Source organism: Engraulis encrasicolus, chromosome 24 (assembly GCF_034702125.1).
Source record: "Engraulis encrasicolus isolate BLACKSEA-1 chromosome 24, IST_EnEncr_1.0, whole genome shotgun sequence".
Taxonomy (NCBI): domain Eukaryota; kingdom Metazoa; phylum Chordata; class Actinopteri; order Clupeiformes; family Engraulidae; genus Engraulis; species Engraulis encrasicolus.
Genome location: NC_085880.1, coordinates 25,639,677 through 25,655,336, shown reverse-complemented (window position 1 = coordinate 25,655,336; position 15,660 = coordinate 25,639,677). Strand labels below are relative to the sequence as shown.

General features: G+C 41.5%; 1 protein-coding gene across 2 annotated transcripts in view; it reads right to left on the bottom strand.

Annotated features, from left to right (window-relative positions):
* inpp5f (inositol polyphosphate-5-phosphatase F) overlaps positions 1-15,019 on the bottom strand; it is a 36,567-nt gene extending 21,548 nt beyond the window's left edge. Inside the window, exons 1-2 of one of the 2 annotated variants that reach the window (XM_063191699.1) lie at positions 14,489-15,019; positions 744-824 (exon numbers count right to left, since the gene is read on the bottom strand). In XM_063191699.1, the coding sequence (XP_063047769.1) occupies positions 744-824; positions 14,489-14,585 (178 nt within the window). In that variant the 5' untranslated portion in view covers positions 14,586-15,019. The remainder of the gene's footprint in view (positions 1-743; positions 825-14,488) is intronic. The other variant, XM_063191698.1, reaches the window with a different exon arrangement.
* Positions 15,020-15,660: the final 641 nt, after the last annotated feature.

Below are 15,660 nucleotides of genomic sequence, written 5' to 3'. Positions count from 1 at the left end.
GGGAACCATTTTCATTCAAGGGCCACGTCCAAGGGCTGTACTATGAACACAATCCAGGATTCCTGCACTTTAGGTCTATATTGAGGGTGTCCACCTTCACAACAGGCCCCACCTTCACTAGGTCCCCTAAAAATATAACTTCATTATATTGCAAATGTAATTTCTAAGATTCTTTTACACAACATGGCATATTTCATGTGAAACATTTAAATTATATTGGGGCTGAGGGCCGGAGGCCAGATAAGACAGCCTCAAGGGGCGTAAATGGCCTTTGAGACATAGATTCCCCACCCCTGATATACAATTGGAGTCCAGACACCTGAAAACAAATGATTTGGGGCAGGGTGTTAAGATTTTTCTCATTTAGTTCTCGGCTCCCATATCAAATTATGTCTAGACGTAGCTATGTTGAGCAAATATGACTGCAAAGTTTAACATGTACACAAACAAAAAGCAAATGTCATATGCCAGCATCGCCCCTTCCATTGCACCGCCACATTTCACAAATAAAAATGTCCCAAATCCCTCTCACCACCAGTCCCCAACAGCTTAACTGGTTCACCCAGATTTCCACTTGAAACGAGAGTTTTAGAAAACAACTTTGACCCCTGCACCGCACTTGAGCCGAACGAGCCAATTGTGCCAATTTCCCCAATACAAAATCCCACTAATCGGAAACCTGACGTCCACATTCGATCTCATTCTGCTGACAAGGGTTTCCCCCTTTACAGTGCCGTACTCACCCACGTGCAGCTGGATCTTCCCAATCAGGCCCTCCACCAGCCCCAGGCACACAGGGTTCCAGGCCAGCAGCAGGTCCGTGGCTGAAACAACACAAACACGTGGAAGACAGGGAAGTCAGCAACAGGACAAAACGCATTATATTACATTATACTTCGCTTTCATTTTTATCCAGAGTAACTAACAGATATTACAAAACATGCAGACAGGTAGTGAGCAACAGGCCAAAACACGTTACTGTTACTTGACATTACGTTACCTTACATTTTTGTTACATTACACTTAGTTGGTGGCACTTATCCAAAGCGACTCACAGTTATAACAGGGTATTGGTTACAGTCTCTTCTAACCAACCACTTGTTCCTGGCTTCGAACCTGTAACCCTGCAAACCTGCAATAGGGTCATTTCACGTGAAATCAGACACTTTGGGACCCGACCGACACAGATTTCAATCATACTTGCTGTACCTGTTTAGTAGCAAGGTAGCACCCCAGAACTGCATTTGTGTGAATCTGACACCAATATTAAAGGAGAAACAGACTAGGAAAGGTTTACATATAAGGGTAGGACACTGTACATCCAGCATTGATTATATCAGACAGTGTAAGTCACAAAAAGATGTTTGTGGTGTTATTTGAAAGCTCTTTTCTGGCTCTACAAATTACACAACAGCATTGAATACAACAACCATCAGAATATGAATTATGATAAATTGAAAAAGTAAAAATTGAATATCAAAAAAACTTATATTTTTATTATATATATATAAATTATATATTTTCAAATGGCCAGTTCCTTGTCTAAACGTAGCCTGCAATGTCATGAACAACACCTGAAATGCTGGTGTTTGGTTCTTAACTCATTTCAGAGGTAATGGGACTCAAAGATATGGCATCATACAGATCACCTAGTAATAACATGGTAATAGCATAGTAATATCACATGACAGCATGTCTATCGGAATATGTGAAGGATGGAGATGGTCCATGAGGATGCAGGAAGTTCAGTTTCACCACTCCAGTGCTCGGCATACATTCCTCAACACACGCTAGCCACTAGTTGACATCATATACAGCTACAACATACCCTTGATGCTTGAACATTTAAAAAAGTCCTTTACTGAGCTTATTATTTCAATCCAGCCCTCTCTGAATGCTGAAAATGGTCTAGCTTCCACTGTGTCCATTGGCAATGGGCAGAAGCTGAGTAGTTTTTGAGTACCTGGAATAGTGACTGATGAGGGTGCAGGGCCCATCGGGAAAATGCCCGTTATGCCAGATGGCCAGTCCAGTCATGTCCCTGACACTAGTCCATTACTATTACAACTCATTTCAACCTTAATGTCCCATTATCTCTGAAATGAATAAAGACGTGTCGGTCGGGTCCCAAAGTGTCTGATTTCACGTGAAATGACCCTTTGGTAAACAAGTTTGTTGCTCTACGTTTCTCGAAAGCGTAGTTGTTAGCAGTTAGCAACTTTGGTAGTTATCTCTGAATTGAATAAAGAACCAAACCCTCCATTTTCGGGTGTTGTTTATGACCTTACAGACTATGCTTAGGCAAGAAACCGGCCATTTAAAAATATAAGTTTTTTTGATATTCAATTTTAAATTTTTCAATGTATCTTCATATTCTGAAGGTTGTTGTATTCCATGCTGTTTGTGTCATTTGTAGAGCCAGACAAGAGCTTTCAAACAACACCTCAGACATCTTTTTGTGACTGACACTGACTGATATAATCAAGGGTGAATGTACAGTGTCCTACCCTCATATGTAAACATTTGCTAGTCTGTTTCTCCCTTAATATTGGTGTCAGATTCACACAAATGCAGTTCTGAGGTGCTACCTTGCTACTAAACAGGTACAGCAAGTATGATTGAAATCTGTGTCGGTCGGGTCCCAAAGTGTCTGATTTCACGTGAAATGACCCAATAATAACTATTAGGACATGGCTGCTCCACTCTGCCCTCACAACTTGGGAAGCAGAACCTCCAAAAAAGTGTTATCCGTCCTCGTGATTTTAGACCAAAAAATAAATAAATTGAAATGCATTATGGGTAGCTGATTACGCATGACCAAATGCCACTACATTTGTGAAAGCAGACCACATCACAGTTTGTGTGTTATATAGCAATTTGCCCATTTTACAACCTGGTCTGGACAAAGTATTCTAAGACAACCTGGTGAAGGTGGGATGAATATGTTAACTTGGCAGCCTAAATTCTAGAGTCCAATTACACCCGATAAGCACTCAAATACCACAGACGCCACAGACAAACAGACTTGTTTAAAAGATTCAAACAAGAATAAATTATAGCTCAAATGTAGTAAAACTTTTTAGAACACACCAATTTTAACTTTATTTACTGAAAGTCAAGTTTTAGACATGAATTTAATAGTTTGAACGGGTAAGTTACAAAACTAAGTGCTAAACAACCAGTGGTGAAAAAGCGGTTTGATTACCCATCAAATTGGTTTAACTGGACAGAGGAGTAAAATCCAACCAACCCCTTTCACACATTTGTTACATAGGAATATGTGTTTTAATCCATTTTCTATAAACATTTCTTGGGTGTATTAGATAGTGCATGGAACCAGCTCTCTTCCTGCCTTTTCCAATAGTAGTAACTTAATTGCCATAGTACAGTCAGAAATAGCAAAAAAGACTTGCGTGATAGATGTGACAAAAACATAACAAAAATTGTCCATAATCACAGCTAATTTGAGCTTTTATTGATAACTAGAGATGAAATAGGGACTCATAACTTGACATGACAGATATACCGATTCAACTTATTTACCTCTGCAAAACAAAGGCCTTAATGATATTTGATTGCTTTTTTTCATATTAGATGCTACTTTAATTGTTGCATGGTGCGATTACCATTTATGGAATTGCCCTAAAGTAACTGCATGAATTTCTACCCATTGGAATGAACGTGATGGGATCTGTTAACCCTCTGAGGTCCGAGTGTCCTTCAGAGGGCAATGTGTCTCCAAAAACAAATCTGTAACTCTGTGAGTTTTTGTCATTGAAACATATAAGTCACACCATTAGAAACCTCAGACCTTCCAGGTCCCAAATATATGTATATGAAATGAAAATACTTGAAAATGTTAGGGTGGTGCAAGCAGCCTAAAAGCCTCTGAAAAGCCTTAGACCTCAGAGGGTTAAATTCACTGTCTCTGCCATGTTTCGATGTGAAGGCAAAGTCATACACCACTGGCAAGCTTATACTCCCCTTCAAATGATATGCATAACATCCAGCAAAATACGGTTTGACAGTCAGGAGCAGACATCCGCTTTTGCATGCATGGAGCTGAAAGGGCTCATGTGGGGTGATTGAATCAATGTAGAATCACAGCTGGCTATAGGGTCATTTCACGTGAAATCAGACACTTTGGGACCCGACCGACCCGGATTTCAATCATACTTGGTGTGCCTTTTCAGTAGCAAGGTAGCACCCCAGAACTGCATTGGTTTGAATCTGACACTAATATTAAGGGAGAAACAGACTAGGAAGGTTCACATGTGAGGGTAGGACACTATACATTCAGCCTTGAATATATCAGTCAGTGTTAGTCACAAAAAGATGCCTGTGGTGTTGTTTGAAAGCTCTTTTCTGGCTCTACATATTACACAATCGCCTTGGAATACAACTACTCTCAGAATATGAATTATGATAAATTGAAAAATTAAAAATTGAATATCTAAAAAACTCATATTTTAAAATGGCCAGTTCCTTGTCCAAACGTAGCCGGCAATGTCATGAGCAGCACCTAAAATGCTGGTGTTCGGTTTGTTATTCATTTCAGAGAGAAGTTGACTCACAAATATGGCATCATACAGACCACTTACTAATAATATGGTAATACCATAGTAGCATCACATGACAAAACAAAAACAAAACAAAAATGGTCAGTGTCCATGGTCCCAGGTTTCAGAAACTAAGGCAGATGTCCATTTATACACACCAAATGATGATATGTGAATGTTTGAACATTCCTTCTCTGTGTACCTGTGCCATCTTCCCTTTACCGTACTTTAAAGAGATAATTAATGGCTACACTCTCATTTTGTACTCTACCAGTGCATTTGAAGCAGCAGCTGTGTCTTTTGTAGATAATGTATAAGTACGTCCCTTTGCAGTTACAGGTTCCACTACCAGAAGCACATCCTGATGATCCATGACAAGTCTATCTAATCTGAAGGGAAAAGTGAAGGATGGAGATGGCCCATGAGGATGCAGGAAGTTCAGTTTCACCTCTCCAGTGCTCGGCATACATTCCTCAGCACATGCTAGCCACCAGTTGCCATCATATACAGCTACAACATACCCTTTGATGCTTGAAAATGTAACACATTCCTTTACTGAGCTCACTCTTTCAACTCTGCCTTCTCTGAATGCTGAAAATGGCCTAACTTCCACTGTGTCCATTGACAATGGGCAGAAGCTGTGTAGTTTTTGAGTACCTGGAATAGTTCTTGCAGATTCAAACCTTTTCAACAGGTTCTCAGCTTCATGATGGTACATCTCTGTTGTGGCAAACTGGCAATGGATGTTCTTGACATTATCCTTGACTGACTCCCTTGAACCAGGAACATTTTTAAAACTATAGTTTTATAATTCAAGATGCTATTCAATCATTTCACTGGAACAACCAGTGCAGGCCACAATCCATCCATTTGTATGCTACTACCAAGATCAGTTGAAACTGGGGAAAAAAAATCTGTTTTGTTGTTAGATTTTTTTCCCCGGTTTCAACTGATCTTGGCAACTGGTGGCTAGCATGTGCTGAGGAATGTATGCCGAGCACTGGAGAGGTGAAACTGAACTTCCTGCATCCTCATGGGCCATCTCCATCCTTCACTTTTCCCTTCAGATTAGATAGACTTGTCATGGATCATCAGGATGTGCTTCTGGTAGTGGAACCTGTAACTGCAAAGGGACGTACTTATACATTATCTACAAAAGACACAGCTGCTGCTTCAAATGCACTGGTAGAGTACAAAATGAGAGTGTAGCCATTGATTATCTCTTTAAAGTACGGTAAAGGGAAGATGGCACAGGTACACAGAGAAGGAATGTTCAAACATTCACATATCATCATTTGGTGTGTATAAATGGACATCTGCCTTAGTTTCTGAAACCTGGGACCATGGACACTGACCATTTTTGTTTTGTTTTTGTTTTGTCATGTGATGCTACTATGGTATTACCATATTATTAGTAAGTGGTCGGTATGATGCCATATTTGTGAGTCAACTTCTCTCTGAAATGAATAACAAACCGAACACCAGCATTTTAGGTGCTGCTCATGACATTGCCGGCTACGTTTGGACAAGGAACTGGCCATTTTAAAATATGAGTTTTTTAGATATTCAATTTTTAATTTTTCAATTTATCATAATTCATATTCTGAGAGTAGTAGTTGTATTCCAAGGCGATTGTGTAATATGTAGAGCCAGAAAAGAGCTTTCAAACAACACCACAGGCATCTTTTTGTGACTAACACTGACTGATATATTCAAGGCTGAATGTATAGTGTCCTACCCTCACATGTGAACCTTTCCTAGTCTGTTTCTCCCTTAATATTAGTGTCAGATTCAAACCAATGCAGTTCTGGGGTGCTACCTTGCTACTGAAAAGGCACACCAAGTATGATTGAAATCCGGGTCGGTCGGGTCCCAAAGTGTCTGATTTCACGTGAAATGACCCTATAATTAATGCCAAGGGCATCTACACTTTGATGACTCAAAAGTTTCTAATATATTTTGGTCTATTCTGCCCATAGCCTGAGTAATGCTAAATGTAATGTCTTGTCCATAAATTAATTCCACACTTCTTCCAAGTGGGACTAAAGTGGAAACAGCATAAGCTGAACTGTCAGTGTGGTCTTCTAAAACGTTTGACTGGGAGTGTAAGCTTACCCATAGGAGGAAGAACAAACAAACACTACTGAAATTAAGTCAAGCCAAACAACAACAAAAAACAGAATCGTGGTACTACCAACTTATTTACCTGAGATACCTTTTATATGCCATTTATTTACAGGCATAATCATGGCTATTTAAAAAAGGTTACCTTTCATTCTTGGATGTGTTTCATTGTGTTTACAGTATTTGTTTTCATCTCCTTAACATGGCATTTGTTTGTGTTCCTTCCTATCCTAAGTAGAGCTCAGTAGCTTCTCTGTCAAATGTGTTCAGACCTCTCACAATGGTCTATCGGGTTAGTAGTTCACAGGGAGGCCATAACAACAACACTATGATGACGGGGCTGGGAGTGGACCATGCACTGGTCTAGTGCTTTGGGGTCATTTCATGTGAAATCAGACACTTTGGGACCCGACACGGATTTCAATCATACTTGCTGTGCCTGTTTAGTAGCAAGGTAGCACCCCAGAACTGCATTTGTGTGAATCTGACACCAATATTAAGGGAGAAACAGACTAGCAAAGGTTTACATATGAGGGTAGGACACTATGCATTCTGCCTTGATTATATCAGTCAGTGTGAGTCACAAAAATATGTCCGTGGTGTTATTTGAAAGCTCTTTTCTGGCTCTACAAATTACACAAACAGCATGGAACACAACAACCCTCAGAATATGAATTATCATAAATTGAAAAATTAAAAATTGAATATCAAAAAAACTTATATTTTAAAATGGCCAGTTCCTTGTCTAAACATAGCCTGCAATGTCATGCTAATAAAGAATTAATTCTTTATTAATTTCAGAGACAATGGGACTCAAGAATATGGCATCATACAAATCACCTAGTAATAATATGGTGATACCATAGTAATATCACATGACAGCATGTCTATCGGAATATGTGATGGAGGATGGAGATGGTCCATGAGGATGCAGGAAGTTCAGTTTCACCTCTCCAGTGCTCGGCATACATTCCTAAACACATGCTAGCCACTAGTTGCCATCATATACAGCTACAACATACCCTTTGATGATTGAACATTTTAAAAAAATCCTTTACTGAGCTTATTCTTTCAACCCTGCCTTCTCTGAATGCTTAAAATGGTCTAGCTTCCACTTTGTCCATTGACAATGGGCAGAAGCCGTGTAGTTTTTGAGTACCTGGAATAGGGACCGACATGGGTGCAGGCCCCACCGGGAAAATGCCCGTTATGCCAGATGGCCAGTCCAGACCTGTCCCTGACACTACTCTATTACTACTTCATTACAACTCATTTCAACCTTTATGTCCCATTATCTCTGAAATGAATAAAGACGTGTCGGTCGGGTCCCAAAGTGTCTGATTTCACGTGAAATGACCCTTTGGTAAACAAGTTTGTTGCTCTGGGGTACGTTTCTCGAAAGCGTAGTTGTTAGCAGTTAGCAACTTTGGTAGTTGCCAATGGGAAATTGCATTGCAACTAACAAAGTAGCTAAAGTAGTTAGCAACTTTTGGTTTTGAGAAATGCACCCCTGAATTGGTATTAGGCTACTATCTTGTTAGCATTTTCCACCGTGACGTCACACTAGTTACGTTTTAAAACTAGACTGCCTGTGCAGTCGCCTTCGACTGCTTAAGGTATATCCCCGAAACGCGACGCTTCCAGTCCCCAATCATTCCTACCACTCCCGTCCACCTTTTCATGAATGTTTATGATAAATACAAAATATAAAATAAATATATTTAATATCTATACATAGATCAATGACGTGAAAATGAAGGAAAAAATGGGGCAAATGGTAACACTGTTTTAATGGTTCACTATTACAGTGGATATACCACATTAGGTACAGTGTAATAACCAGTGTAACAATATTCAATACCACGTCTTACCAGTGTGACACCATGTACCAATTTTGTACTTATATCATGTAGGCTATTTGTGTGTACGTGGTATTACATGGTATTGCATATTTGTACACTGGTATTACACTAGTATTACATGGTATTACATATTGTTACACTGGTTATTACAACTGTACCTGGTAATTGCCTATTTTTACACTGGTATTACACTAGTATTACATGGTATTAAATATTGTTACACTGGTTATTACACTCTAGGCCTACCTGATATGGTAGATTCACTGAAATGGTGAACCATTAAATTAAGGAGTTACCGGGCAAATCAATCCACCCAGTCAGAAGTTATGGGCCAAATAAAAAATTCCACCATTTTGAAAGTGTTGACCTCCAAACTCGAATCAGTTCATGAACCTACCCTGCAGCATTCACACACCAAATCTGGGACAAATCCATCCACCCGGTCAGAAGTAATGGGCCAAACAAAAATCTGCCATCTTGAATTCGGCCATCTTGAAATTGTTGACCTCCTAACTCGAATCAGTTCATGAACCTACCCTAGAACATTCACACACCAAATCTGGGACAAATCCATCCACCCGGTCAGAAGTTATGGACCAAACAAAAATCCGGCCATCTTGAATTCGGCCATCTTGAAAGTGTTAACCTCCAAACTGTAATCAGTTCATGAACCCACCCTAGAGCATTCACACACCAAATCTGGGACAAATCCATCCACCCAGTCAGAAGTAATGGGCCAAACAAAACTTCGGCCATCTTGAATTCGGCCATCTTGAAATTGTTGACCTCCAAACTCCAATCAGTTCATGAACCTACCCTAGAACATTCACACACCAAATCTGGGACAAATCCATCCACCCGGTCAGAAGTTATGGACCAAACAAAAATTCGGCCATTCTTGAATTCGGCCATCTTGAAAGTGTTAACCTCCAAACTCTAATCAGTTCATGAACCCACCCTAGAGCATTCACACACCAAATCTGGGACAAATCCATCCACCCGGTCAGAAGTAATGGGCCAAACAAAAATTCGGCCATCTTGAATTCGGCCATCTTGAAAGTGTTAACCTCCAAACTCTAATCAGTTCATGAACCCACCCTAGAGCATTCACACACCAAATCTGGGACAAATCCATCCATCCGGTCAGAAGTAATGGGCCAAAAAAAAAATTCGGCCATCTTGAATTCGGCCATCTTGAAATTGTGGTGACCTCCAAACTCAATCAGTTCATGAACCTACCCTAGAACATTCACACACCAAATCTGGGACAAATCCATCCACCCGGTCAGAAGTTATGGACCAAACAAAAATTCGGCCATCTTGAATTCAGCCATCTTGAAAGTGTTAACCTCCAAACTCTAATCAGTTCATGAACCCACCCTAGAGCATTCACACACCAAATCTGGGACAAATCCATCCACCCGGTCAGAAGTAATGGGCCAAACAAAAATTCGTCCATCTTGAATTCGGCCATCTTGAAATTGTTGACCTCCAAACTCGAATCAGTTCATGAACCTGCCCTAGAGCATTCACACACCAAATCTGGGACAAATCCAAACATCCGTTCAAAAGTTATCGCGTTAACACGAAAGACCTTACGCGGCGGCGGACGCGGCGGACGCGGCGGCAGCGGACGCGGCGGCGGCGGCGGTGCACGCAAAACCATTACATCCCCGACGCTCCGCGTTTCGGGGATATAATGAAGCAGGTGTACCACCAGCAGCAGAAAACAGAAAACAGAAAACACCCATGTCTATGCCGACGAATACAAATTTCACCTGCCTCTAATTAATGGAAATGTTAAAGTGTTCGAGGTGTCTGACACCACATGAAAAAGGCCCCTTGCATGCAGAAGAAGTCATAACGGCAGCTGTTGGTGCCACCACATTTGAAATTGTGCCTGGCCTATCCTTTGTGGCCACACCAAATAACATGATGAGTCTGGATGTGTCCAGCTTACATAATAACTATCAACTCTATACTAGGACCAAGGTCCATTGCAGATAGATAGTGTAGCTTCCAGTTTGGCTGTCTCCTGGTAGTCTGCCAGTTTTACTGTCTCTAATGACTCATTCTGAAGAAGAACTCCTTCAGGACAGATCATCACAGCTAAGGGGAGAGATATCCTTTAACAGTACCCACATCACCACATTACTGCTTTCATACAAGGAAGGGTTACACAAAGGGTTCATGTAGTTGAGACGTACTGGCATTATGTGACATAAGAGAACATAGCATGTTTTCTTGTGCTTTTGTTTTGTTCATTCTCCATTTTCACTTTCTCAAGATTTCTTAGGTAGGCGCTTTGGTATCAAACCTCGCAATAAATGCCGGCTATTCAGACATTTCACATGAACCTGTGGGGGAATTCACAAACTGAAAAAAGTTCTAATTCAGCTTTCTCATGCCAACGTAATCGTAACTAATCTCCAAGTTAATTCTATTAAAATACACATAAAATACAGTCATTTATATTGAGAGGAAAGGAAAAAGAAAGTTACTCATATTAAAGCTACTATCAACTGAGACACCGTTAGTTTAGAACTGAACTGAATGTAGGCCTAAAGAACCTGAGAAATATTTTTCTGCCAAGTCATAACTGAATAGCTTTGCATGCCACCAGATTCCAGAGAATGCTGAGTTCAGACGTCTTACAAACCTACAGAGAAGCCTACACCTCAGGGTGTGGTTAGCCTAGCAGCAGCCAGGAAGTGTGAATCATAGCAGTGGCTAAGCACTTTCTTTCCGTGCAGTGGCAGTCCTGGAGTCAGGGAAAGTTTGAGATTGCCGGGGGGCCTACAGGTTGCTGTAGGCCCCCCCAGCAAAGGGAAATTCTGTGACAAAACTGCATAGACTGCATCGTAATTCTAAGCCAAGAATGACGGATAACATTTTGCCAACTAGTGAAGAGGGGTATTATCCGTTTTTCCTTTGGACAATGGGGGGTGGGCAGCTGGCAGGTGGGGCCCCCCCAGGCTAGAGCCATACCGACCCTGTGTGTTAATCCGGGCCTGCCTGGAGTCATTTACAGTACAGGCTGTGTGAGGCTGGTTGCCACAAATAAGGCAAGTCAAAACATCAGTCAGACCCCAGAATTGTGCCAGCAGCAAAAACAAGCTGCAACAAGTCCTGCTTGAACCACGTGTCTGCCCTCCACACCAACTGCTCTGGGTTACAGTCATGTTCTATTCTACATGAGAGCAGGCTGGGTGAGAAAGTAGGTGACGGTGTCAAGAGTCGAGCCGAGCCGAGCTGACATGACTCCTGCTTGAGCTGAGAAAATCACACAGTCAGTCAGTCAGTACGGTGGTGGTACACAGTCTCCATGATGCTGACAACTTGAGTGTGTCTCAGTGTCATGGTGATGTTGTCTGTGGGTGTGTGTGTGTGTGTGTGTGTGTGTGTGTGTGTGTGTGTGTGTGTGTGTGTGTGTGTGTGTGTGTGTGTGTGATGCCTTGTAGGTTCTGCTGCCATCACACTGCGCTTAGTAGCAGAGAGGCAGAAAGGACATGAATATTGGGATGCAGGCAAATGACAGACAGCAGGTGATAAATTCCACAAACACAGCAGGTAATTACAGACATCCCAAAAAAAAAACAAAAAAAAACCGAATGGTATTGATACCCTCCTCCATGGCAAGCTATTGAAAATTGTAAGAGAATGCTTATTTATCAAAAAGGTATAGCCTATTTTGCAATGTTGACATTTTTTCACTTAGCACTATTCCAAGTGGCACACAGTCCCGTTTCATTATCCTAACTGCTGACTGACTGACTGACATATTGAGACTAAATAGTTAGGTTTGGCTGTAACTGTAGCAGTGTGGCACTTTTGCACACTCTAACTTAAGCATCATCCTAACCTAGAGACACTACACCACGTCTTACTGTTTGAGGGTACAGAGATGTCTACTAGGACGACTTAAATGGCAAACCACAGGAGAAATCTGAACTACGTCGGACAGCTCCTGGCTCCGATGACTACAACAGACCCATGAAGAATGAATTCATGAAATGTTGGTAAAAACTCACACACAATGAAAGCACGGAGCACAAATCATACCCACACACACACCTGGTTCTCTTCTCTGCACTGTCTGTTTACCTTGTGTCCGTGTCAATTATTGGACCAACAAGACCCCTTTTTAATGAACAGTGGAAAGCCTTTTCCAATTAAATAATGAAACAGGCCTGCAACCCAAACCTTGATGAGCCTGGCTGCTCACACACACACACACACACACACACGTACACACACGCACGCAGTGAGACATTCACCAGTTCTTCTCCCTGTACATCCCTTTCCTGACAGGTAGTACAGAGACTCTGTCTCTCTGTTTGCTGAAACACAACTGTGCCCCACCAACCCACTGCTGTTCAGTTACAGCACAGTGCATCAACTCAGCTGTCAGATCTCCTCACACCGCCCTGGGCCAGCACAGGTCAGGAGAGGAGAGGATGAGAGAGAGAGGGAGGGAGGGAGAGAGAGGATGAAATTCGTTTTGAAGCGAAGCGACTGCTGTTTTCAGGTAAAAAAAAACAGTGGTATGTATGTTTATCGATGCCATAGGATGCAACTTACACCTGCTTCAGATGCATTGAATTGAAGGTCTCTGACGTTACATGACAAAGACACATAGAGAAAGACAGAGTGAGAGAAAGCATGAGAGAATTGACAGAGGACAGTGAAAGAAAATGTGAATTTGCACGTGGTTGCAAGCAGCTGAGACAACTGAAATACCGACTTGGAATAAAAAAGATGCACTTGTATTGGCGTGGATGGAGAGACAGGGCTATAATCAGAGGATGCAAAAGAAGAAAGGCCTTTGAAGGCTCCAGCTTTTACTCAGCCTTCCTTCACACATCACCAGGAGCAGGGGACGTCATTCAGTAGGCCTCAAACTCCCTCAGGCTTAATGAAATCAAGGAGAGAAAAGAAAGAAAAAACTAGCAGCCCTGCAAAGTGCAGCAGTAAGAGAACTGAAAAGACATGACAAGACATGGCACTGTGACAGTATTAGTTATTCTTAGCAGACTGTCTGTGAGACTGTCACATAATTTTGGACAAATTGTCAAATGTGTCTACATACCATCACGCTAGGATATTGATGCAATCCACTGTATGCATCTATAAGCCAATCCAATGGCTGGTGGCTGACATGCACCCCAAGTATGAAGTAATGACCTCTAACCACTTAATCTTGCATTGTGTATTTGTGTTCAACTCCGCCACTGGCATTGCCAGCCGACACCAATTCCGAGTCATTTCCTGTGCAAGGCTCTGCGCGCACCGGTCGGCTGACGTACCACTGTTTTCTAATCTCACGACATCCTTTCAGCCAGTGTATGTTTATAGGAAAATATGAGGAGTGCTGTTCTCTGTCTCACTCACTCACACACTCTCATACACTCTCTCTCTCTCTCTCTCACACACACACACACACACACACACACACACTCTCTCTCTCTCTCTCTCTCTCTCTCTCTCTCTCTCTCTCTCTCTCTCTCTCTCTCTCTCTCACACACACACACACACACACACACACACAAAAGTAGGGCAATGACACTGGCCAGAGGAGGTAGGTATGGCTTCCGAAAGGCAAGACATAAGCAATGGCTTGCTGTGACAGTGACACCGACTAAGGTTTTGGGAGACATTGGTATGTAGGCTAATAACAACTGATGTTGCTATTACCTTTGGTTCGCCCAGTGATACACGTAATAGCAGCATAATTAACTCGTCGACTTTATCTGACAGGGGGGTGTCGAAGATTATAATACGCATATCTTCAGATGTAGACAACAACAAGAAGGCATTGGCGAATGCGACCCTGCTCCTCCACTGTGGTTCAAAACATCTGTCATAAACAAAGATTACACGCACAAACAATATTCAGTCATCGTTATTTTTAAGGTGTCTGACAGCCAGAATGCCATAACTTACCGGGTCTTACGCTCATGGTGCCATCCTTTCTACTGCACCACAGTGCGTTGTCACCGCTTTGTAGAATGTAATGATCCTTGGCTTGAAATAGCTCCATTTCGACCAGAAATCACCAAACATGTGAATACTGTTGGTATCCGATTGTGACTGTCACAGTCCAGCTGACAGTGGCTGTTGAACTGGCCGAGCCGAACGTCCTCTTGCTTTAGAAAACAAGCGAAGGGTTGTTCGTAAAGCGTGCTAGTTAGCCAGTGAACTAGCTGGTGGCTATGAACGTTTTTATTAATTTGCACAGCTCCGACATCCTGTCAGTATGTTAGGTGCAATTAGCACGTATCATTCTGTAACAGAGATGGCATTCCAACCCGTAACGACGGCAGAGGCAGACTGAACAACTTCTTGGTCCTTTGAAAATGTCGCTGAGACGTTGATTCTTCCCAGTTTCAGGACCGACTGAATCAATTTCCTGCAGAAACAATCACACGTGACTGCTGTCGTCATCTGAAACATGATTCTCCAGTCTTCATGTCACTGAAACATTCCATGATGGTTAATCCTCATCTTGGCATATTTCATTAAACAGGCCTTTATCCACAAACGGTTTTAAGCGCCTGACATGAAAGTATTTGTTTCACCCCAAAGCCTCTGTGGTCAATAATAACCATATACTACTCATTGTTAACAAGTTAAACAATGATAATTTAGGCCTAAATGCCTCAGCTGCCCCATAGCTAATAGGCCTAGATCTGGTAGGATGGTTTGTTTGAGGCAATAGATGAAAACTTAGTGGTTTAATAATCTTAATAAAAAAATTAAAATAAATAAACCATTGGTCCAGTTGTCATAGTCATGAATGTCCAGTTGTCACATTATTTTAATGTAGACTTAAAAATGAATGAATGACTGAATGGATGAATGAATGAATGAATGAATGAATGAATGAATGAATGAATGAATGAATGAATGAATGAATTAATTAATTAATTAATGAATTAATGTTTTTATTGTCATTGCACAAGTACAACGAAATTAGTAAACTGCAGATGCTCCATGCAGTAAATGCTACATAAAACAGACAAACCATCAGTGTTGGGCAGTAATGCATTGCAAAAGTAATTAATTACTGTAATGCATTCCTTTCTGCTGTGATGCAGTAATGTAAGGCATTACAG